Raw genomic sequence first — 24,992 nt, 5'->3', positions numbered from 1 at the left:
TTTATCTGCTTTTTATTTATTAGGCGAAGAGAAGTGGACTGTAATCCTGGAAATAATGGTCTTGCTGAATGTAGTAATGTCATTTGGTTTTATTCTGGAACTGTTCTGATCCACACTGGATAGAAAATAGATTGTATTATTTATAACTGAGCTTGCTGCTTTACACACATTTGATGATTGGTCCAAAGAGCTTGATCAAATAAGAACAGCATCAGAATTTACTGCAGGAAGGAGCCTTTATTGAACATAACACAAAACCATCACAGAAGCTGGCTTGAAACCATCATGGTGTATTCTGTTCATATACATTTAAAATTTTGGATGTCATTGTCATTATATGAAATGACACTTTATGATTTGAATAGCGATAGTGAAGCAAAATCCAACATTTATGTTGTCATGAATCCACTTCAGATGCAGACGGGCTCATCCAGAGCAACAAACAGCACCTCACTGCGCCTGTCAATGAGCGACATCCGACTGCAGGAAAAAAACACGCAACACACACACAAACACACACACACACACACACACACACACACACACACACACACACACACACACACACACACACACACACACACACACACACACACACAAACACACACACACTGTGTAATAATCATAGGAAATTTACAAATTATCATGAAATTATATATTTTTTATCTCTAAATTGAAAAATCGATAATATTAAAATAAAACACTAAATAAAAGCCACATTTACAAATTGAAGGGGTAGGTATTTTCATACATGCACACTAATTTAGTGCAGAATATAACATTAACAAAAAAAAATTTCTTCGGGCTTTTCTCATCATCACTCTTTCTGATTATCACAGAGAAAACGAAGGTGATTTGTTTACCTGGCAAATGTAGAAACAAAGTACAAGCTCTTGACGTACTTTGCACCAACTGAGTCGAGGTCACGGGCCAAACTTTGTGCTGCGTCCCTGTCAGACTTGGCCGTTAACAATCCATCAAAGCTCCGTACATACATGGTAATATCAACTCCGTCATAGATGTAAACCTGCAAGAAAACCTTCATTATCTGCTGGAGTTTATTGAGACGTCACAAAATCATTTCAAACACGATCAAGGTGATGATGGATTTCCTGCCTTGACAGTTTTTGTGCTGTAGCAGCTTACATTATCAACGGTAGGAGTCGGGGGGGAGGTTTCCTGATATTCAAGTGGAAGCAACGCATGCACAGTGTAGACAGATGTTTCCCAAATAGTCTCATTAGGGACTGTAATGCCAACGTGTTCTGGCATGTGAAATTTTTCTCCTTAAGAGAAATACATAACAAACATCAAATGTACACAAAAAGCATAACAAATACATGAACACATATGTAGTTGTATGACTTGAATATTTACTTAAAAAAAATGTCTATACTCTAATTATTTTATGCTCATATCTCACTTGAAAGTAAAATCTTGATCTCAACTAGACATTTCAATACTTTGATACTCTCTAAATAGGAATAAATAAAACATCACTCAGATACTTACCATTTTCATTGGCACCGTTGAAATATTCATGTAATTTATTGACTCCGTTAACCAATGCAATGCCAACGGAAGAGCCTGTCCCAATAGTTGCAGCCCACTTTGCAGGTTCATAGTAACGCACCTGAGGGACAAGAACAAGAGGATTGTTTTGTTTTGTATCCGAACTATGAAAATGATTCTTTCTTGTTCAGAGTCACTCACTTCGAAATTCTCGTTCTTACAAACCACATCGAACAGAAGACACTGCTCTGTCTCAGAACAGATGCCTAACCCGGAGCCGTATCTGTGAAATTAAAGAGCAAAGACATTAAGAAATGTATAAAATGATGGTAAAAATCACCTGTAGATTAATTCGTAACTTTATTTATCCACGAGTTTTCACTCTGTGGGTTTTGTTTTCTGCAGAAATCTGCTAAAAGGGGATTAAATCCAGGTTTCTTACCCGACTCTGGCCTCAGCTGTCAGCACCAGCAGGAGGCCAACAAGCCCTGAAAGAAGCATCCTGGGACACACACAGTGTTTTCATTCAGTATCTACATCCTGATTTTGTTCATCCAGTGAAAAAAGTTTTCACACAACATTCAAGCTCAACTCATACAACAAGAAATCTCGGTTTAATGATTTAATCCGTACTTACATCATGGCAGACTGTGTCCTCTGAAAGCTGGGTCTGTGCAGCCTGGTCCAAAGCAGCTATTTATTCACTTTCTGGTAATGAAATGAAAGGTTTCCACTCCCTGAACCAACAACACCAACCACACAATCATCATTCTGATATCTGCAGATGAGCTCAAAGAAGAGCTGGTTTGATCAGTACTCTGTGCCAGGGACCAGTGTAGCTCCAGGGATTGAACATTGAACAACCGACAGTTTTAATACTCAGTTCTGGTAGAGACAGCTTGACACTTGTGATGTATTGACTTTTACTTACATCAAATGAAGGTCATGTCTATACTCTACATAAACACATTATTACTGTTCAAGTTTAATAACAGTGAACTTCAGACAAAGAATGACGTGTTTGTTCACTTTGACTTTGATAGAACATGTTGCTCACTGTTTGTCACCTATGCCCACCTCACCTGTCCAGCACTCTGCTGCTATACATGACACCAAATACGAAAATATTGTCATATGGTTTCATCAATCAATCAATCAATCAAGTTTTATTTGTATAGCCCACATTCACAAATAACAATTCGTCTCATGGGGCTTTAACATTGTGTGACATCCTCTGTCCTTAACCCTCAACAAGAGTAAGGAAAAACTACTAAAAACCCTTTTCACAGGTAAAAATATGTAGAAACCTCAGAGAGCCACATGTGAGGATCCCTCTCTCAGGACGGACAGAAGTGCAATAGATGTCAGGTGTAAGAAAACATCATCAGGATTTTTAGCAGCATCCATGAGGCTAAACATTTTTCAATACTATGTGTCAGGCAGTCCCGCTGCAATCACAGTCTCTGGCCAGCAGCAAGACCACGATCCAGCATCAGGATGGGATCCACTATAATCCACAGTCATTGTCCACCGCCGCCAGTTAGAATCCATTATCAGCTGCCGCCTCGGTCGTGGTCCCTCATCATCCGATGCCAACGCGACAAAGGATCCTCCATTACAACGACGATCAGCTGGCACGATACAGAATCCACCGAACTGGATCCACCATTGCGACCTCCGACACGCGATCCACAATCATAATCCATGGTGCGGCCACAGCTGTGGCACTGCATCCGCGGGCGCTAAGGCACAGAAACTCCGGGAAAAGGGGTCAAGTTAGTAACATGTACTGATCAGATAAGAATTATCTTGATGTGATAAATATGGAGAAAAAGGAAGGAGAAGCAGGAAAGAGAAGCTCCGTGTGTCTTGTGTCATAAATTCCCTGTGCGTCTTAGCATCATCAGGGGTTTTTGCCATTTAATCAATTTTGGAACATCGCACTAATTAGCTCTAACTATAAGCTTTATAAAAAAGGAAGGTTTTGAGTCTACTTTTAAACGAACAGAGCGTGTCTGCCTCCCTAACTGAAAGTGAGAGATTATTCCACAGCAGTGGGGCTTGATGGCTAAAAGCTCTGGCTCCTACTCTACTTTTAGAGACTTTAGGGACAACAAGTAAACCTGAGTTCTGGGATCGGAGTGCTCTAGTAGGTTGATATGGAACTAACATCTCTTTAAGGTAAAGAGGTGCCATATCATTAAGGGCCTTGAAGGTGAGGAGGAGAATTTTAAATTCTATTCTAGATTTAACAGGAAGCCAGTGTAGCGATGCTAATACTGGAGAAATGTGCTCTCTTTTCTTAGTTCTCGTCAGGACACGTGCTGCGGCATTTTGGACCAGCTGCAGAGTCTTTAACGACTTGCTGCTGGAGCCTGATAATAATGAATTACAGTAGTCCAGTCTCGATGTAACAAAGGCGTGGACTAGTTTTTCTGCATCTTTTTGCGAAAGGACATGTCTGATTTTTGAGATATTGCGCAAGTGGAAAAACGCGGTCCTAGAAATTACTTTTAAGTGACTATTAAAGGACAAATCAGGATCGAAGATCACTCCCAAGTTCCTGACTGTGTCATTGGAAGCAAGGGCAATGTCATCTAGCGCAGCTATATCATTAGATAATGTATCTCTAAGGTGTTTAGGGCCGAGTATTATAACCTCTGTTTTATCTGAGTTTAATAAGAGAAAATTGCGGGTCATCCAGGTTTTTATGTCCTTGAGACATGCTCGAAGTTTAGTTAATTGATTACTTTGATCAGGTTTTATTGACAAATATAACTGGGTGTCATCCGCATAGCAGTGGAAATTTACCGAGTGTGTCCTGATAATGTTTCCTAGTGGAAGCATATATAATGAGAATAAAATTGGGCCGAGCACAGACCCCTGTGGGACACCATGGTTAACTTTGGTGCGCACCGATGACTCATCATTGATTTGAACGAATTGGGAGCGATCAGCAAAATAAGATTTAAACCAGTTTAAGGCCGTTCTAAATTATCTAAATGTCAACCTTTGTTTCGCTCTTGTCATTTTGCATTTTCCAGGTTCCTCTACAATCACACCCATATAGACAAGGAAGCCCTGGTGATCCATCAGGTTACAAGGATCATTTCAGCTGTTATAAACTTAAAGGAGTAGATAGAAAATACATCATTTAAGTTGCAATCTGCATAATATTTGTTTTATCAATGGATGTGTTTGGATAACGGATGCATTTCCTTTTTGAATAAGAAATGTTGACACTGACGTTTGCAGAAGGTGGTATGAACAAATATAAGTGTTATCTATACATTTAAACCTGTTCAACTCAAACAACTCAAAAAATCAAGACAAAAATCCTCCATTGATATTAACTTAAATATGAAGTATCACTAGAAGTTAAATATTTGACATTTGAGGATCTGCAGACCTCCTATTTCAAGTCCAATATCCAGAGGAAACTCCCAGAAGGGTGAATTCTCTGAGTCATCTCAGGTTTGACTTTCTATTATAAGCAAATAAGATCCACATAAATTGTAATATAACAACAAAATACTGGAGATAATCTCAAATTGAAAGAACTGTTTTTTATAAAACTGTTTAAGCTCCACAAACAACTCTATTATCAGTGTTTTGTGAACCAGCGTCAGAGTAATTTAGCATTACAGCAACAGCTAAGTGTGTTGGAACGGCTTGTGTGTATTAACTTTCCTATTTGTTGCCGCTTGGAACTTTCCTTATGCCCACAGGCTCTGAGCTAAGCTACGGTAAACATCCTGGACTGAGATGTTCAGGCCTCGGGTCAATGAAAACTATATTTTGTCTTGTTACTGAGGTTGTTACAAAAACAACAGTTGAAGGAAGTTCAGACCTTCAACAAAGCTAATGCCCTATCTCGCTCTGCCAAATAGAGTTAAAAATCATTTCACGTCTTTGGGTCATGCCCCATCCCTCCACAAAAAGGTCATGGATACTGTTTCATTAGTGTTTGAGTAATCTTACTGACAGACAGACAGACAAACAGACAGACTCGTTACCACATTACTCAATGTAATATTGATACAATCATTATCAAGTCATTATCAATAATAAAAAAATAATGTTTTAATTAAATGTCTTACCAGCAGTTAACCCATTAAAGGAAATGTAGCATACACTGTGTATCCGCAACAGCCATGTTATGCTACTACAGTCTACATTATACATTTATTAGCATGTTTTTCGAGATTGGCAAACACACAATAGAATGAACAGAATATTGGAATCACCACTTCATCTTTACCGGTTCATCACTTGTCTGTGTTCCAGAGAAAAAGAAAGGGTTCTTATTGACCTCCCATCTTCCTAGTGAGAAACTGCAACACATCCACTTCCTCGAGTTGAAGTCAGTGGAAATACATTTGACACTGTCAGAAAGTTTTTTTCATCTCAAACATTTGAATTGCTGGCAACTGGACATTTTGTATTTATTCAATTCAAATTGACACAGTTTAAAATGAACGTTTTGATGGCATAGTGAATTTGACCTTTAACCTTTTAGATATAAACTATCGATATTTCATCATTTTATGCAATTAGAGAAATTTGGTCGTTGTTATTTTCTCCTTAATTTCACTCGAATTTATCTGGTGAGAGCTCGGTTATTTGAGAATGGACAGGCTGAGTAAGAATTTGGAGGAATATTTCCCTCACTAGTGTGAAGCTTATGAATATGATGCAGGAAGTGCTGGGCTGTATGTGCATGGTGCAATATTGTCATCTGGTGGAACTTGTTGAAAGGTGCAAAACCTAAACCAGCTGACTTAGACATATTTCAGAATTGTTCAACACATTTGGATGAATCAAGAAAAAACACAAACAAATCAGTTTAGGGAGGTAATTTTATTGAATTTAACAGAAAAACCTCATTACATGGTAAATTTCAATTTTGTTCTTTATTTTCCAAGTCCAGGCTGTCCCCACAAGCTTCTTTATGTGACACAATATGACTTGAAGCTGTTGTGAAGGTCCAGCTGATCAGGCCTGGCTGGGACACGCTGGGGTCCCCTCAACAACAAGCATCACCTCATTGTGCCTGTCCTTCATGGTCATTGGACTGCAAACACACACACACACACACACACACACACACACACACACACACACACACACACACACACACACACACACACACACACACACACACACACACAGTTTTCCTTTATGCTGCTGTCAATACTCTTTTTGACAATCATCGAGAAAATAATGGTCGTCTGTTTACCTGTTGTATCCCGCAGCATAGCGGATGTCTTTTCTGTAGCCTGCACCCTTGGCGTCCAGTTTCTGGGTCAGCAGCAGAAGGGCCTTGTCGATAGAAGAGGTCGTCATCCATCCAGAGTAGCTCAGCACATACACCTGCATGTCAGGCGTCTCACGGATGTGCACCTGCAAGTCAACTCTCATTATCTCCCAGGGCTTGTTGAGTGAACCAAGTAATTCATTCTTTTGTGTGCTACAGATGCTTACCCCGGGTTTGGTGGGTTTGGGGGGGTTTTCCTGATGTTCAGATGGCAGCAAGAAATTCATTGAGAAGAGACCCTTTTGATACCATCTCTTATCAGGTACAGTCAGCAGAACCGGAGATGTCATGTCAATTTTCACTTCTAAAGGGGGAGCACACAACACAATTTGAAAAATGCCACAAATTATATAACAATGATTAAATGCACGGAGGAGGCATGACAAAATATATAAACATATGCATTGTTGTTCTGACTTGAATATTTTATAGTCTTCTCTCCGATGAAAGTTAAGCACAGAAATGATTAAAATGTGTCACAGAATAGTTGTAGTTGTAGTACGTGAAGCTCCAGCAGAGGTCAGGAAAAACCGGCATTCGATTTAGTCACACACACACACACACACACACACAAACACACAAACAAACCTTGATTGTTAGAACCTTGGATGTAGTCGTATAGTCGTCTGAACTGGTTCATTGCAGCAAATTCCATTAACATGGATGACTCATTAGTTGAAATCCACTTCACGGAGCTGTAGCTACGAACCTGAGGAACATGAGAAAACATGGAGTTTTTTTTAAATTCTTTTATTTTTTTACTTTCTGGCATCTGAAATACTCAAATGTTGCTCGGAGACACTCACCTCCACGCCATCAAACTCACAAATAGGATCAAACAGCAGACACTCCTCTGTCTCAGTGCAGAATTGCACCTGAGAGGAGTCTCTGTAAAAAAAACAGAAGGGGGAATTATTTACATGCTGAAGACATGAAGAGGAATACAAGATGATAGAATTAAAAGATTAATATCTTCAATTCACCATTTATCCCTCATTTGAGTTGTGGAGGCAATCATTTAATTAACCAACTAAATCTTAAATCTTAACTATCTTTAACTTAAACCAGGTTTCTTACCCAACTCTGGCCTCAGCTGTCAGCACCAGCAGGAGGCCCACAAGCCCTGAAAGAACAATCCTGGGACACACACAGGTCGAGTGTTTTCATTCACACTTTACAAGATTGATTTTGTTTATTCAGAGAAAACGGAACCGTTACACAACAGCTCAGCTCATACAACCAGAAATATGTATTGATTTCCATCCAAGACAATCTAGAAATTAAAACTGTACTTACATTATTGTAGAGTGTTGAGTTCTGGGCATCAAAAGTTGAATATTTGCCACCTGGTCGAAAGCAGCTATTTATTCACTTTCTGGTTATGAAAGAAAATCTGACCACTCCCCCTGGACTGTAAAGACCAATGAGGAACCAAAGCAGAAACAAGATCATCTGGGAAGAATAAAGAGGGTTTAATAACAGACCTCTGAAATTATTGTCCTCTGGGAAAACTGTTTTATAACAGGGAACAATGGGACAAGAGTTAAGAGGAAAAAAAAGAGGCGAGGTGGATATTCATTTTCATTTAGCTTTTCAAAAATTAAGTGGAAATGTCAAGAATAAAGTGAACCTAAAGTATTTTATGAGAGTATTTTTTTATTTTTAATACTGAGACTAAAGTTGATTTGTCAAGAATAAACTTGGAATTTTTAAGATTTAAGTCAAACCATTAAGAACATAACAAACTTCCTTGGATTTAGTTTGACTTTATAATCAACATTTCCACCATATTTTCCACCCATATGCTTGACCCTTGTACTCTTTAGTAGTAAACCTTGGACAAAGAAAGACTTTGTCTCTGCTCTGTCCCCTGTCACAGCAATACTCTGATACTGGTGATACCACACTGGGGGAAAAAGCAAGTCCAAATAATTAAACCTGCGAGTATAACATATGCACTGCTCCAAAAAATTAAAGGAACACTTTTTTATCAGGGTATGGCATGAATTCAATTGCACTTTTTTGATAATTATCTGGTCATTTAAGTAGCTAGAGGGGGTTGTTAATCAGTTTCAGCTGCATTGGTGTTGATGGAATGTGGAAGGTGCACTAGAGGGGCAACAATGAGACGACCCCCAAAATAGGAGTGGTTTTGCATGTGGAGGCCATTTCAAGTTTCTCCCTCTTGATCACTTCCACTGGTTTTCCATTAGTGTTGGCTTTAGCTAGAGTCATTATCTCTACTGGGAGCATGAGGCGATTTCTTAACCCTACAGAAGTTGCACAGATTGTCCAACTCCTCCAGGATGGCACATCCATGCGTGCCGTTGCAAGGAGATCTGATGTGTCTCCCAGCATAATCTCCAGAACATGGAGGATACTCCAGGAGACAGGCAGTTACTCTAGGAGAGCTGGGCAGGGCCGTAGGAGGTCCTCAACCCATCAGCAGGACCGATATCTGCTGCTTTGTGCAAGAAGGAACAGGTTGAGCACTGCCCGAGCCCTACAGAATGACCTCCAGCAGGCCACTGGTGTGAATGTCTCGACCCAAACAGTCAGAAACAGACTTCATGAGGGTGAGGGCGCCACGTCCTGTAGATTGGCATTTGCTATAGAACACCAGAATTGGCATGTCCGCCACTGGCGCCCTGTGCTTTTCACAGATGAGAGCAGGTCCACCCTGAGCACCTGTGATAGACGTGAAAGGGTCTGGAGAAGCCAAGGAGAACGCTATGCTGCCTGCAACATCGTTCAGCATGACCAGTTTGGTGGTGGGTCAGTGATGGTCTGGGGAGGCGTATCCATGGAGGGACGCACAGACCTCTACAGGCTAGAGAACGGCAGTCTTACTGCCATTAGGTATCGGGATGAAATCCCTGAAGCCATGGTCAGACCCTACGCTGGTGCAGTAGGTCCTGGGTTCCTCCTGATGCACGATAATGCCCGGCCTCATGTGGCAAGGGTATGCAGGCAGTACCTGGAGGATGAAGAATGGCCCTCACGATCACCTGACCTACACCCGATAGAAAACCTCTGGGACATTATGTTTCGGTCCATCAGACGCCGCCAGGTTGCTCCTCAGACTTTACAGGAGCTCACTGATGCCCTTAGACAGATCTGGGAGGACATCCCACAAGACACCATCCGTCGACTCATTAGGAGCATGCCGCGACGTTGTCAAGCATGCATTCAAGCACGTGGGGGCCACACAAGATATTTAGAAGCATTTTGAGTTGCAGAAATTTAATTTTGGCAAAATGGACAAGCCCGCCACATCACTTTTTCACTATGATTTTCGGGGTGTCTATAAAGTTGAGCCCTCTGTAGGCTGAAAACTTTTATTTCCATCAAAGATGTGGCATCCTTTTGTTCCTAAGACATTAAACTGTCCATATCAGTATAAATATCCAACATAATTTTTTTTCACAATGAGATCTGATGTGTTTTCAAACTGTTCCTTTAATTTTTTGGAGCAGTGTACTTAAAATTACTTGTTTTCTCTTCAAAATTAGGATAAGGAAAATAAACGAATAAATAATCCGCGCACAGAGTAGCTTATTCAACAGGACAGCCACATCATGAGGCACAAAACGTGACAGAAGATTATTGAATGCTTGGGGTCGTTTTGTTAACTCTCGTAACGTAAGGAACACGTCTAGTTTTCACGAGATGTCTTTGTCCATAATGCCGGCACAGGTCACATGATACGCTATGTTTATTTCTTTGTACATGCAAAACACCACGTTCCCATGTGTGTTCCCATTTTAACAAAAAGCATTCAGCTACAAGACAAAAGGGCCAGTAACACCCACATGCACAGTAGACACGAAGGTCACCTAGAATAAATTATATTGATAAAGATGGTGACAGTAAGTAGTAGTAGCAGTGGAAGATTGTTAAAATAAAGAAAACAACCAATTATTAAAAACATTCTTTTCTGTGGTTGTTTGAAAACAGCGGCTACATTTGGTGTTTTTTTTTTCAACTTAATATACTTAAATACTGGACTCACATTGGACATTTATAAATATTATGATTTGGGGGGGTATTACGTAGAGTATAGGGTACTCTATGTAGTGCATTTAAAATTTTGGGTAACATTTTTGGCAATTTTCTGAATGTTTTTGGAGATTTGAGGTGGGCCTCCCCAAGTCGTTTTGGAAAAAGACATTTACTGCAGTCTAAGGTTGTGTCAAATGTCGTTGTTTTTTTTGCTCAATTGTTGATCGTCTATGGGAACAAATAGACTAATCCTGGCCACGGAGCCCTTCAGAAAGTGAACGAAACTCAGCAGGTAATCTAAGCTGGGGTGAGGGGGGACTTTGTTCCAGGCTTTGTCTGAGGGGAGGACCACGATCAGTCAGAACTCCTGTTCCACACCAAATGTGTGTTAGCCCTCCCGTGTTCACAGTGAGAATCACACTAAATTAGTTAATCTGAAGTAAGTCCTAAAGCATGCTGATAGAAATATTTTGGAATTTGGCACACTCATAAATACATACATTCTATATCTATGAAGAGTTGATTTCAATGTGAATTCGTTCACATTGACCGATCTTCACAAAAATCAATACACAGGTGTATCATGAGCAGACAAACAAAAAAACGCAACAGGAAGCCCCATATTTTTTCATTTGGTGGCCATTTTGGCCATATTCCACATTTTTATTTTGAGGTACTTGTACCAGGGCTTTCATCAGACCGACTTCAAATTGAGATGAGTGTCATCACAACAAGATGAAGATACAAACTAACTCAAAGACTGATTTTTCGTCACACAGTGTGACCGTGGCTTCAAAGTTGATTACACGCCATTAAAACAAGAGTTTCTGTATCGCGGACATACATGGACCATGAATCCTTTGAATCTGAGCCGTAAGCAAACAATCCCACTCCTGCAGTGACAGTGTCAGTGGTCAAAGATCAAAGGAATCTTTATTTCTTGCAAAGTTGACGTCTCTTTCTCTCTCTCAGAATTGTATTTTATAGTTGGTACTTTCCAGGGTTGAGCAATCCTGGTTATACCATGCTATTCCATGATCTGGTTTACGAAACTTGTTCATTTTATATTCACATGAGGTTTTTCACTGAGATAACGTTATGGTGCTGTGGAGATTTATTATGTTGCAAGACTGAATATTGTTTCGCATAAAGTTATAACTATGTGTTACTGTAATGTGGTATGTTCCATTGAAAAGATATTGGGAATCCTCATAGATCAGCAGGTGTAACAGTTCTTCATCAATATGTTCCTGCATTCTAATGTTGTACTGCCATTACGTTTCAAAATCATAAAAATATTATCTATTAACCATTAATTAAATAAATTAATGATAATTTAGCTAATATTTAATATATAATAATAAAAATAATATTTCTAAAGTTTGCAGTAAATTAGAAATTGGTGAAAACTTATGGATTCTAGAGTATTTGGAAATGGGCTTTTTTTTGTTAATTCCTGTTCTATATATGTGGTTGCATTAAGTTTATGGTTCAGCTGTAAAATATCAATATCTTAGCAATATATGTTTCCAATGTATATGTATGTTTTGTGTCTCAAATATTAAAAACAGATACAATTAACCTTATCAACTATTTATTCAAAGTGATAATGAGTATAAATATTTAAACTTAAAATTTATATTTAAACTTAAAATTTATATTTAAACTTAAAATTAAGAATATATTACTACTACTACTACTTCTACTACTACTAATAATAATAAGAGTTCCGATACAGAAATAAAAAGTGTTATAGATGATATAAGAGGAAAAACAAGATAAAACATAATACAACATATAGGGGAAAGCACACCTGTATAAATAGGTATTAAAGAGAATCTTAAAAGAGGATAAGAACTAATACTACTGAGTTGTTCTTGTTTTAGTTTGAAGCATGTTGTGGCTTAAAGAACTACAACTCCCACACCCTGAGTCAGTCCCTGTAACCCATTGAGGTAATCCCTGGATTAATGTAGGCGCAGTGTGACCTGGTCGTGTCCTGTTCTCTCTGAAAGCTGCGGTAACGTCGGTAGCGGGAAGTTTTTATATCCATAACTGTGATTATTCGTCGCTGCGGGGGAGGCTGCTCACTCTGCAGGTTGGTAGATCACAGCACCACAGACTCTGTACAGGAGTTTAAAGGGAGAGTTCACCGAAAAATGTGTTTGAGTCCACAAAACCCTTTGGGAGTTTGAGGGGTAAACAGCACTGCAGCCAAATCATATAAATTTGAGGTAGATGGTGGCGACCGATTCTTCAAACGTACAACCGAACAACAGAAACATGCCTCCGCCCTGCTCCTGTGCTGTCATCCAAGTGTCCGTTAACCCAGACATTCAAATTCAACTTTAAAGCATCAGCATAGTGGTGAGTATAATGAGTGCATTTTCGTTTTAGGGTGAACTATCCCTTTAACTCCACCTGTCGGGATTCAAACTACAAGCATCTGCAGCACTCTGGGTTTACGGTGATTTATTTCAATTCATTTTTATTTTTGTACAGCGTCGAGAGAGAGAGCGAGAGAGAGAGAGAGAGAGAGAGAGAGAGAGAGAGAGAGAGAGGGAGACAGAGAGAGAGAGAGAGAGAGAGAGAGAGAGAGAGAGAGAGAGAGAGAGAGAGAGAGAGAGAGAGAGAGAGAGAGAGAGTGGAGAAGTGGGTAGTTGTGTAACCGTCATATTTAGGCTTTGCCAAGAGAATGATATGTATAGATGTAATGATGTTTTCAACAATTACAACACCAATAATAATAATAATAATGAGAATGATTATTATCATTATTAATGATAATTAAATATTATTATTGATTTCTGTGTGTATTATGCTGTCAAGTAACTACATTGCATTGCCAAGCCACAATTTTGAAGTACTTATTTTATTTAATGCTAAATATATCTACGTCATTGTATTTCGTTGGGAAATCATACATGTAAAGAAAGGAGGACAATACCCCCCTCCACAGGGCGGGAGGTGTCACTGCGCTTCACGTCTTGAAACAGTATGACTTATCCCAACTGAACACCTACAGGCTGGAAGACTATGGAATTAGAGGCTGTTCACCACCACCATCATGGTCTTTCTTTCATTTGCCCTCCATGTATATTTAACTAATTTAGTCCACTAAAATGGACTCCTCAGGCTGTGGCAGACGGCTCAACATTCCAGTAAATCAGATGGGAGCCAATATAATCTCAAACAAACAAACAAAATCCAGTGACTTAATTTGTTGAATTATGATTTAAATTAACTGTGTAGAGCAAAAACTTAACACTGACTCTGAGATATTTGCAGTGGAATCACAATGGAACCACAATACAAATAACTACCATGGCGCTTTAGGGGGTATTCAGAGGACTTATGGTTTTGGGCCAGTGTTCAGACTCAGTAGAGATCAAACCACATTTAGATCCACTAGATCCAGATTTTCCTTTGGATCTGCACCAAATTGCAAACAATCCTAATTCAGTCCCCTAAATATGCCTGATTTCATATCAACAACATCCATGATTTATTAAATCAATGAAAAAGAAAAGAATTAAAATGTTTGAGTAATGCTCCACCCCTCCACAAAATGTCATGGAAATATTTTCAACAATTACCTGCAAGCAAACAAGTAAACAAATGAACAAATAGAGATAAGAGCCAATGAAAGAAAGTGATACCAGTTGCTCCACTTACAGTAATGTCGTTTGGACCATAATCCAATGCAACATATTTTTGTTGTGTTTTTTGCACATCCACTCCTATTTTCGAGTTTTATTAACACCGAAATTCTTGGACCTGCTAAATACACTGACACCCTCATCAAAAGTGACTTTGTTTTTTTAAATAACTTCAACTTTTCCTAAACTGTTTAAATAGCATTCAAGGCAGCAGAGCATAAGAAACCAAACCCCTGAACCTGAATATGTGGCACATTTAACGATAAAAACACAAAATGACATCATCCCTACTCAGAATGGTGAATAGAGATGACATCATATTGTGAGAGGAATATCCCTTGAATGACATTTCCCTGTTTACAGCATTTTTTGACCGAGCAGTCAGGATCCTGCTGAGCCTTGAGGTCAGAGGTCAAAGGGTCATGGGGACCAGGAGGGTGCTGGTGACTGGATGCTCCTCCGGCATTGGCCTGGCTGTGGCCGCACGCCTGGCTAAAGATGAGCTGAGACGGTTTAAAGGTCAGCCACTCCCTCTCTTCACCTAAATAAATGTAATACAGTAGTTCAGGGGTTTTCAACCGGGGGTCCGCGGCCCCCTGGTGGTCCGTGACGGCATTGCAGGGGGTCCGCGAAATTCGATTTGATATTTCGACACATTTCCAGATTACTCTTGAATATCGTGAAAAATATATATAATAGGAAAAATAAAATATAAAGGTGCTGGTGATCATGAGGTTAAACTTCAGTAGGCCTCAATTGTTTGTGTTATATTGTATGATTATCATTTGTGACATATTCTGCATTACTTTGTCATCTTCCCTCTTCAGTTGTAGCCCCAGTTTATGTTGATTGTTATTGATCACCGTTACTTTAACGTTCTCTCAACATGTCAGCTACATGTCTGTACATTTAAGTCATGAACGTTATATATTGATGTACATATGGTTCTGAGATGCAGTACAACTACAAACTGCATTTTAATTTTGTTTCCAATTCTTAAGCACTGCTTAAATCGTTTTTGTTGTTTTTACACAGATTTTTCTAGATTTGTTTGAGGTTTTTAAATAAAACCAACATGGAAAACCAAATGTTAACACTTCCTTCTATCCACATGCACGCACACACACACACACACACACGTAGGCACATCAGTGGGCCGCGGATTACTTCCTAGTCAGAATGGTTCCTGGGACAAAACCAGTTGAAAACCCCTGCAGTAGATGATAGGAAAATCCACAGCTACCGACCGCCCGTGTGTTCATCGTGTATCTGTGACAGTGGTGGCCACAATGAGGGATCTCGGAAAACGGGGGCCCTTGGAAAAGGCGGCAGGAGCTTTCTTAAACAAAACCCTGGAAATCAAACAGCTGGATGTGTGTTGTGAAGCCTCCATCAGAGAGTGTGTCAACAGCCTGCCGGATAGAAGGGTGGATATCCTTGGTCTGTCCCATCTCATATACGCAATTTAAGCTCTTTAAACAAGCCTACAGTATAATAATGTGAGATATCATGCCTTTATAGTGAATAATGCAGGTGTTGGCATGATCGGGCCACTGGAGTGCCAAAGTATTGCTGCCATGAAGGAGCTCTTCGACACAAACTTCTTCGGGCTGGTGCGGCTGGTGAGAGAGGTGCTGCCCGGCATGAAGCGACTGCAGAGCGGCCACATCGTCGTGATGAGCAGCGTCATGGGAATACAGGGTGCGTGTCTTTTGGTGTCCGTGAAATAACAGAGGACAGAAACAAGGGGGTTGATAAAAGGTTTCTTTATTTCTGTTTCTACACAGGGCTTCTGTTCAATGACGTCTACTCTGCCTCTAAATTTGCTGTGGAAGGATTTTGTGAAAGTCTGGCAGTGCAGGCAATGAAGTTTAACATCAAGTAATCACATGTCCTCATGTTTAATGCACACACTCAATCCAAACCTTAAGTCATCAGTAAGCTGACAAGGTTAAAAGCAATGGTTAAAATATGCGTATTTTGAAATTTCCACTGTCACAAGGACGACTCTTGTGGAACCTGGCCCTGTGGTGACGGAGTTTGAAAGAAAAGTGTACGAAGATGCCGAGGGGATGGATCTATCAGGGACAGACCAGGAGACGGCCAAAATCTTCCATGAAGTTTACCTGCCATACTCCAAAAAGGTCTTTGCCTCATTAGGCCAGACACCGGCAGAAGTGGCCGAGGCAAGTGATGGAATGCGATTTTCTATTTGATGTTTAAAAGTCACAAAAATCATGTGTGGAAATATTTGTACTATTATCCTGCAGCAAACAGTTCAAGTCATCACGGCCAAGGAACCTCCTCTGCGCCACCAGACCAACCGCCTCTACATGCCCATGACTGCACTGAAACATGCAGATCCAAGCGGCCGCCTTCCTCTGGAAACCTTTCACAAGATGATCTTTAAACACGACCGGGTGCTCAATGCTACTCTGGCTTTTCTTCGAATGCTGCAGCGAAGAGGAGGAGAGAAATTATGACTTGGCCGTCGGGTTGCAAATACTGTAGATGTTATTCCGAAGGAATCAGCGACTGACTGTACATAGAAGTTGTTGCTAGTCGCTATTCTTTGAGAATGACGTCCAGCTGTGAGCGGACAGAGGTTTGAGTGAACATGTTTCTGTTATCTGTGTGAAACAGTAACCACAGTGATAAGAGTAATTGAATGTGTACTGTAAGTGTGTACATGAAGCCTTCCTCACTGAGCAATATTATAAAGCTTTCAAACTTTCTGCACACTAGCAAAAATGAATACTGTGTAATGACAGAAAAGTGAAGTACATGCACTCTTTTGCATGAGTTTCTACTCACATTAATTGAATCGATGATTTGTTATAATTTTATTGCAAAACCGGTTAACTGAGGAATACATATGATCGATCCTATTAGCAGACAGGCTAGCAAACAAACAAAGAAATATATGAGCAATACATTATGACAAACTAGAACTCAGAGTGTGCATACTTCCACCAAGGCCCAACAGTCCCCTAATGAAACCATATCTGAATTCACTATCTAAGTTCTATCTGTTCCAAAGAGAAAGCGAAAAAGAAAATCCGGATACGGATCCACACCAAAATATCATGGATTTTTCCTTGGGTCATACCCCACATGATCAAAGTTATAAGTTCAGCATTAATATTACAGTTTGGGTTTTATCTTCATTGTAATTTCTTTCAATGAGTACTCATATCCTTTCCAAGAATGCCAAACGATTCCTATCCCATAGGCTGAGCTGCCCCACAAGTAAAGACCATTAGGATTAACGCTGTGACATGCTTCGTACCACCATCCACCGAAGTAGCTCTTGGCACAGTTTGAAGCATAAGTGTCCTGGTCCTTGTCAAATGTAGAAAACTTGTGACCGTTATGTCCACTCAGGGAATTTCCTGAAAACAATAAGTGGATAAAAGAAAAATAATACATTGCACTGAGCACTGGACTAGTGTCATAGAAGCTGAGGCTGTCGTTTCCATAGACATATATAAAGGCTAGACATCTCGTCTGCATTGACGGCCAACGGAGCCGGACATCACCACATGGCGGCCATCTTGCTAGGGGCAGCTCGCTCACCCATAACATTGTGCTGGTAGTGGTAAATAACCATAACTTACTCAATTTTCAACCGATGTTGATAATAATAATTATGTTATTTTCTAAAAAAATTTAATAATTTATGCTATTTAAAGTAATTATTCATAAGTATGCAGTGTCATATCTACATCTCTGACGTTTATAAAAAACCAGACCGTTTCAAAATCGGTTGAAAATTGAGTAAGTTATGGTTATTTACCACTACCAACACAAGGTTATGGGTGAGCGAGCTGCCCTTAGCAAGATGGCCGCCATGTGGTGACGTCCGGCTCCGTCAAACGAGACATCTAGTCTTTATATATGTCTATGGTCGTTTCACTCACCAGCTCCTCCATCTTTGAAGCCACTGAAGGTGAGCGTGTAGCCCTCGTGCTCTGGACCCACCGTGAACGAGGAATAGTGGACGAAAGCCTTCGCCCCTTCAAAGTCTACCATTTCTATCCTCAGCTCATAGCTCTTACTTAAAGTTAGGAGATAGATGTTCTCCAGACCTGCAAGAAGCAGTAGCATATGCATAGCGACACTTGTATTAATTTAATTGAAGCAGTAGAAATAGCAATTATACCAAAGTCTGAATCATCAGCTTAACTCTCACCCAACCAGTATTCTCCAGATGCTTGTCCAAACCCAGTTCTGTACTGGTCCCATCCACGATAAAAGTTGATGGTGCCATCCTTTCTTCTCTGGAGGATCTGGATGGAATCTGTTGTTAGGGTCAGTGCTCTAATATAATCTGTCACAGCTATGCTTTAAACAGGAAATATAATATAAAACATATAATCTCACTGTGAGTCAATGCATCTTGTTCAAATCATAGCAATCTAAAAAATTGCTGAACTTGTGAGTGATTTTAGCTACAAAATAGAATTGCAATCGTCCCCCTAAAATAAAACCGGCTTTATAATAACACAACATTGCATTTCTCAGCTAAACATAAGTTAGTTAGGTAGCTAGTTAGTTACAGGTTTGTAGCCCCATTTGTTGTGAAAAAGACTATAACCCTTTGAAACCAGAACCAATCCTGATTTTTATTTTATCATTAATACCAAGACCCAAATATGTCAGATTTATTGATCAAGATTCACACACAAATATAATATACTATAAATACTTTTCCTGTATTCAACCCTTAAATCCAGATCCACACCAAAATTTAACTGGTTTTTCCCCGAACCATATCTACTGTGTTTCATGATAATCCTTCCAGTAGATTATGCGTCATCCTGACTTAATATTTTCTTCATTTATGGCTTTATTTTTGTCACTTTTAGTGCGACCTGCTGCTCCATTGGCTGAATGTTTCTGGTAACTTGGCTAATCACACATGAAATGTTTTTTAAATCACAGAAAAACAACCAATTTTCAAAATTTTTGATATAGATATCAAATAAATGTTAAGGCTATAACACCAAGTGTTATGAGATAATCCTGCAGTGCAAACAATGTTTAAATAAACCAAGTTGTGAGTGCATCAAAAATATTAGCTGAACAGCACTTAAATGATAAATAACAAACCCACATACTGTCCATTTACCACCATCAGGTTGGTCCTGACAGCCCATGTCACAGTAGACCTGGACAGGGGAGAGAGGTCCTCCTGGGAAGATGCTGTAAACCCCACTATTACCAAAACCTTTGTTGTACACGTCATTGCAGTCAACTGGGAGTAACACTGGTGAGCAGATCGCAGCTGGGATCAGAAGAAGCAAAACAATAAAACCCTGCAATCAAAACACAAAACCTGCTCTGAGCACCAGCGAAACAATGTTTTACACTCCTAATATTTTCATCAAAAGTGATATTGCATCAGTCACACAGAACTCACCATTATTGCTATAATGCAGCTATTTTGCGGTAATCCTGAATCTTCTGGCTGTTTACATAGAGTCAACAGGGGAGACCCGTCTCTATGCAAATGCCCGAACACATTGAAGTGTAACTGGATTTCAGGGTATTGTGAAATGACTAATGCCAGCAGCTGGTCACTCTAAAAATAAGATGAGAGTCTGTACTTATTCAGAAAGAATCATGTGAGTAGGTTATTTTTAACCCTCCCTCTCTATCTTCATTTTGAATTAATAATAAAGAAAACAGGTACATTTAATGAACATGGAGAGAAGATTCCAGCCACCTGCATATCCTTCCTTATGTAATATAATAACAATGAAACTAATATTAACATTGTGAGGCTTATCATTTGTATCAGTCAGTCAATCGAAGAGGTGTCTGATTGTTGTAACTGTTTAGGCTGCAGATTGAATTTGAAACCTAAAACATAAGGGAAATTAGACTATAATGCAGTCCAACATTATATTAAATTAAAAAATCTAAAATTACTAATCACCAATATATTATTTTTCCTAGGGTTAGGGCTGTTGTGCTGGACTGACCAAGTAACATTTCAGACAAGAATGTCATTATTCAGTAGAGTGTATACCTCCCCCGAACACGGCCCAACACTTCCTTGTGAAACCACATTTGAATGAACTAGATCCAGATTTTTTTATTTGGCTCTGCAGCACATTTCAGTATCAGTCCTTTAAATGGGCCTGTTATATTCAATAAGATGAATTTGTCTCTGAGCTTTGGAGAGATCCTGCGAAATAGCAAACAAACTCAAATGAAACCACACCTCCTAGGAGGAGGTAAATACAAAACTGCTAAATCACCTTAAACACATCTCATAGTCAGAAACAATCACTGAACACGAAGACACAAAAATGTAGTTTCCTACAGTTTTTTATTATAAGTAACTTATTTTACAACTTTTGACTGTAGAAAGGAAAAACTGTGGAAAAGTTTTATGTACAATGATTTTGAACTACTTTTAAACAAGTATTGAAATTAATAATTATGGAAAATATCTATGACTGTTCTAATAACACAAGACCAATAAAATATCAGTCACAGCCTCAGCTTAAAATAATGCTAAATGAAGTACACTTTATTTTTGTCCTTTTTAGTACATAACAATCATTTTTAGAAACATAAGACTTCTCAAGCAAAGATCTACCCAGAGCAAACATATTTACAAACACAAGTTGGGAGGTTGAAATGTTCAAAACACTTAGTGCGACCTGGTAGGGAAATCAAAGAGACCAGATATATATATTTATAAAAAAATAAAAAACAGTTTTCCTGGTGAGTAAAATTTGAATCGGACTGTGAAAAACAACACGTTTCCAAGGTCTGTCAGTGGCAAAGCCCATGGTAAATAGGATCGAACCATTCATGAAATGTTATCAAGCTTATGACACAACAAGGAGCTTCGTAAAAGCTCAGAGTGGCTGTTTGGTAGCTTCTGATCATGGTGTTACAGGATAAAATGTAAAAGTTACTTTATCAAAATTCCATTATCAGCCATTGACTTAATTCTCATATGCCCTTCGTATGTAAAGTACAGGATGACCTCTAGTCTACATACTCAGGATACCTCAGGATAAGGAGTTGGTCAAACATTACACAAGATGTTAGTTGGATGACTGGAAGTGTCCTCTCAGAATTTTGTAAAAAAGTTAAAGGGTGCAGCACTACATAGTAGTGTTTTTAACTTCAGCCTCTTCTAACAATCATCTTAAGATGCAACCCCACGCCCCTGGACTGGAAGCTACTGTAGAAGCAGGGGAACTGTCCCGCTGCATGCCATAAAACACCTCCCTGAGGAGTGACAGGGCACAGGAGTCACAGCCCAGCAGCTACACCCTCACACTGACCACAGATAGTCCAGGAATGTTTCCATCGAGTCCAGCGGAGGACGCCACGTGACCTCGGGTCATTTAAATTCCACCTGCGTGTGTCGTCGGGTTGTGTTCTGCGTTGGGCGCTGCTGACATGTACGGCGTCCAGACTCAACAAGACAGGCAAAATGTAGGAATGTTTGCAGGGATAAGTGATATAAAATAGCAGCTGATAAGCATAGCTTTGTACATCTGACGTGATGTATTAAAACAGGTATCCATGGTTTCCACAAATATACAGAGTATAAAACAATTTGAGAAACAAACAAAAGAAATGAATACATAAACTAAAAAGGGCAGTGAGAGGCTGAATTTAGACAGTATCTTCAAGTGAATGAAATGAAGCTTAAAAACTGAAGGCAGGAGTACTACAAAGTGGGGATGCCATGGTGTGGCAACTGGGTAATCATCTTGTGACAACACGTGTTGGCTCAGGATCCGTAGGGCGCTCACTGAGCTCTGTAACATTAGATTTCACTGTCACTCTCTCAAGACTCTGTGACTCTGCTGCTGCACGGAGCAGAAGGTTTCAGTTTTTAACTGCAGCGTCAAACTATTAGTAACTAGTATGTTACAAATTAGAGATTTTATTTATTTGATGAATTTGGACACTACCACTGATAAAAAAAAAAAAGGTTTCATGTCTATAAAAAAATGAGACAGACGATGGGGACGCTGGGCAAGTTCTGTAATCGGTAGATGCCGAAACACCAGTCACACTGACTACTGCGGCAAACCCAACGGTAAAGTCAGTGAGAAGCTACAGTTGAAATGGGAGCATTAAACCTGCAATTTTACTCTGCTCTTTTAGTTTGAGAGTGAAGTAAAATTACCATAAATTAAAAGCTGCCCATGCATTATAAATATCCATTGAAGTTAAATGTTGAATTTTACCCACACGTGCCCTACGAAGCTGTTCACTTGAAGTGCTTCAGAAACACTCATCTACATTCTTATTCATAATACTCATATGGAAAATAATCACAAATCAATCAAATCAGAACACATTACTACTGCTGGGCATCTCTCAATATATATTTGCAAGTACCAGTTTATCATCTTTACCAGCTGTTGTTGGCCTGAATAAATATAAGTCAAGAGGTGAACATTCCTCTCTCTGTCTGTTAACTGGTCTAAATAATGAACCTGCCACACTGGCTAATAGAAATGTAGGCGGTCTGTATATAACATGAGTGAGTGGCACAGGACAGAAAGAGGGTGATAAAAACCTAAAGAAAATAATCTGTTCAGAGAGATAAAAACAATAAATAAAAATAAAAGAATTCCCTTCAACATTTTACTTTTTTTCTCTTATCTACTTTTTAAATGTTTGTTAGTTTTCAGGAGAGCATCCCTAAGTCTTTGAAATGAAAGACTTGGTTTTTCTTCATATACTTTTTTTTTTATAATAAAAAACAAGTCCATCTGTGACAGAATTACTTCATTAAATTGTCTGCTGTTTTTTGCAGACAACACACATTTCCCTTTACTTTTTTTTCTCTGCAAAAATCACTAGCAGACGGTCCTCGTGATACACAGTCAATCCAAATCCAATGAAAATCTTGGAAACTGGCTGACACATTAAACAAAGACAGGCCCAAGAGCCAGTCGTCAAATTCATTTACCTCAGGTCCCTTTTCAATCAGAGGCGAATGGGCTTTCATGCAAACACCTGCATCTTGCCATTGGCCTCTGGGATTTGAGTAATTTGGGTCTGGGCGGGGCCAGCAACTGCTGGACTGGGTGTGGAATCTGACCAATCGGAGACGCAGTGAGGAGAGGGGCTGGACCAGGGCTCGGGAGACTCTGGAGAGGGGGTCAGGTATGGGTGCTCGCTGGGCAAACGGAGGTAATGCTTGGGCGTGGCATCCAGTGTGGAGGAATAGCTGTGCTGGGAGGGAGGGGTGGGGTAGTCCTCCGTTCCTGCAGTGCTGCTGCTAGGTTGGGAGGGCAGAGCCTGAGGGGGCGGAGCTACTGGCGTGGCTGCCTTTAAAGGCTGAGGAGGAGGCTGGGGCTGAGAAGATTGCTGAGGCATCTGCTGCTGTTGAAAGAAAGATGGCGGAGGCTGGGAGGTCTGGGGTGTGGGTGGGGTGGAGGTGCCCATGCGGTGCTGGTTGTTGATGGTGTGGTTGAGGAGCTGCTGCTGCTGCTGCTGTTGCTGCTGCTGCTGCTCAGCGATGGAGGGCAGCTTGACTGGGCTGATGGTGGGTGTGGAGGTCACAGGCGTCGGCTGCAGCATTGAATTACGGAAAATCTGCTGTTGGTGCATCAGCATATTCTGCTGCTGCATGGCTGGGCTCTGTGGGTGCATGCCTCCCTGGCCACTGTGCACGAGATTCACCACTTGCTGACCACACTGGGACGAGGGGTTCATCCGGCTGTGCCAGTCAAAGGGCACACTGACGGGACTGACCATGCCCATGTTGATGCCCAACTGGCCTGAACTCAGCACATAGCCATGGTTGACATCAGAGGCCATGGCGATGCGTCCCTGCAAGGACATTCCTCCAGCTCCCAGGTCGTTGAGCTGTGCTAGAGACACTGCAAAAGGGCCACTTCCCTCCAACATGCTACTGTGTACCATCGGAGTGTTTGGAACTGACATGGAGGAGTGGTAGAGGCCTGGTGACTGCATGGCCACAGGAGAAGTGGGGTTGGTGATGTAGCCAGCGTTGCTAGTTCCACCGTGGGGTGAGTCCAGTGAGTCCACTGGGGACAGGGTCACTGAGCTCTCTAGTAAGGCACTCTGCATGTCCAAGGTCAGCTTCTTATTGCGAGCCTTTACCGACTCCTTCAGACTGGCAGCATGTTGGCCTCCCAGGCTCGAACCCTTGGCTCCAGGCCGACGATTCTTCTTGCCCTGTGGGGTGTTCTTCAGATTCGGCATGAAGACACTAGGAGGGCACATGAGAGGAGACAGGGTGTGTCCCCCGGCAAGGTGGTGTCCTCCATGGCTCTGGGGACTTCTGACTGTATTGTACTCATCGAGAAGCTGAACAATGTCGTGGTGCATGCGCTCCTGAGCAATGTCCCTTGGCAATCTGTCCATATGATCTGTGATCTCTCTGTTTGCAAAGTGAGCGAGAAGCATTTTCACAGCCTCACAGCTGCCCTCACGAGCTGCAAGGAACAGAGGGGTCTCCTCCTGAGAAGAAAAACAGAAGAGAA

General features: G+C 40.5%; 5 protein-coding genes across 5 annotated transcripts in view; 1 reads left to right on the top strand and 4 right to left on the bottom strand.

Moving 5' to 3' along the window:
* Window positions 1-410: 410 nt before the first annotated feature.
* LOC133023735 (heme-binding protein 2-like) lies at window positions 411-2,013 on the bottom strand. Its single transcript, XM_061090797.1, has 6 exons — window positions 1,955-2,013; window positions 1,714-1,795; window positions 1,513-1,633; window positions 1,147-1,286; window positions 864-1,027; window positions 411-480 (listed from the first exon to the last, which is right to left on the bottom strand). Exons 1-6 carry the CDS (start codon window positions 2,011-2,013, stop codon window positions 411-413), a joined length of 636 nt encoding a protein of 211 aa, XP_060946780.1.
* A 4,734-nt stretch (window positions 2,014-6,747) lies between these two features.
* Window positions 6,748-10,512, bottom strand: LOC133023734 (heme-binding protein 2-like). The gene is made up of 6 exons (XM_061090796.1): window positions 10,496-10,512; window positions 7,907-7,966; window positions 7,636-7,717; window positions 7,418-7,538; window positions 6,997-7,133; window positions 6,748-6,915 (listed from the first exon to the last, which is right to left on the bottom strand). The coding sequence occupies exons 1-6, from the start codon at window positions 10,510-10,512 to the stop codon at window positions 6,748-6,750; spliced, it is 585 nt and encodes a 194-aa protein (XP_060946779.1).
* A 4,400-nt stretch (window positions 10,513-14,912) lies between these two features.
* zmp:0000001048 (retinol dehydrogenase 8) lies at window positions 14,913-16,973 on the top strand. Its single transcript, XM_061090795.1, has 6 exons — window positions 14,913-15,009; window positions 15,769-15,930; window positions 16,012-16,191; window positions 16,278-16,371; window positions 16,493-16,676; window positions 16,761-16,973. Exons 1-6 carry the CDS (start codon window positions 14,913-14,915, stop codon window positions 16,971-16,973), a joined length of 930 nt encoding a protein of 309 aa, XP_060946778.1.
* Window positions 16,974-17,634: 661 nt separating this feature from the next.
* LOC133023732 (microfibril-associated glycoprotein 4-like) lies at window positions 17,635-19,915 on the bottom strand. Its single transcript, XM_061090792.1, has 5 exons — window positions 19,904-19,915; window positions 19,611-19,808; window positions 18,683-18,779; window positions 18,411-18,578; window positions 17,635-17,882 (listed from the first exon to the last, which is right to left on the bottom strand). The coding sequence occupies exons 1-5, from the start codon at window positions 19,913-19,915 to the stop codon at window positions 17,635-17,637; spliced, it is 723 nt and encodes a 240-aa protein (XP_060946775.1).
* A 948-nt stretch (window positions 19,916-20,863) lies between these two features.
* The window catches only part of notch3 (notch receptor 3), a 29,831-nt gene continuing 25,702 nt past the window's right edge, over window positions 20,864-24,992 (bottom strand). Inside the window, exon 33 of the mRNA XM_061089700.1 lies at window positions 20,864-24,969. Within this exon, the coding sequence (XP_060945683.1) occupies window positions 23,485-24,969 (1,485 nt within the window). The 3' untranslated portion in view covers window positions 20,864-23,484. The remainder of the gene's footprint in view (window positions 24,970-24,992) is intronic.

The sequence above is a fragment of the Limanda limanda genome, chromosome 17 (genome assembly GCF_963576545.1).
Source record: "Limanda limanda chromosome 17, fLimLim1.1, whole genome shotgun sequence".
In the NCBI taxonomy this organism is placed as follows: Eukaryota; Metazoa; Chordata; class Actinopteri; order Pleuronectiformes; family Pleuronectidae; genus Limanda; species Limanda limanda.
Note: the sequence above shows the minus strand (reverse complement) of the source record. Positions and strands in the feature narration are given on the sequence as shown.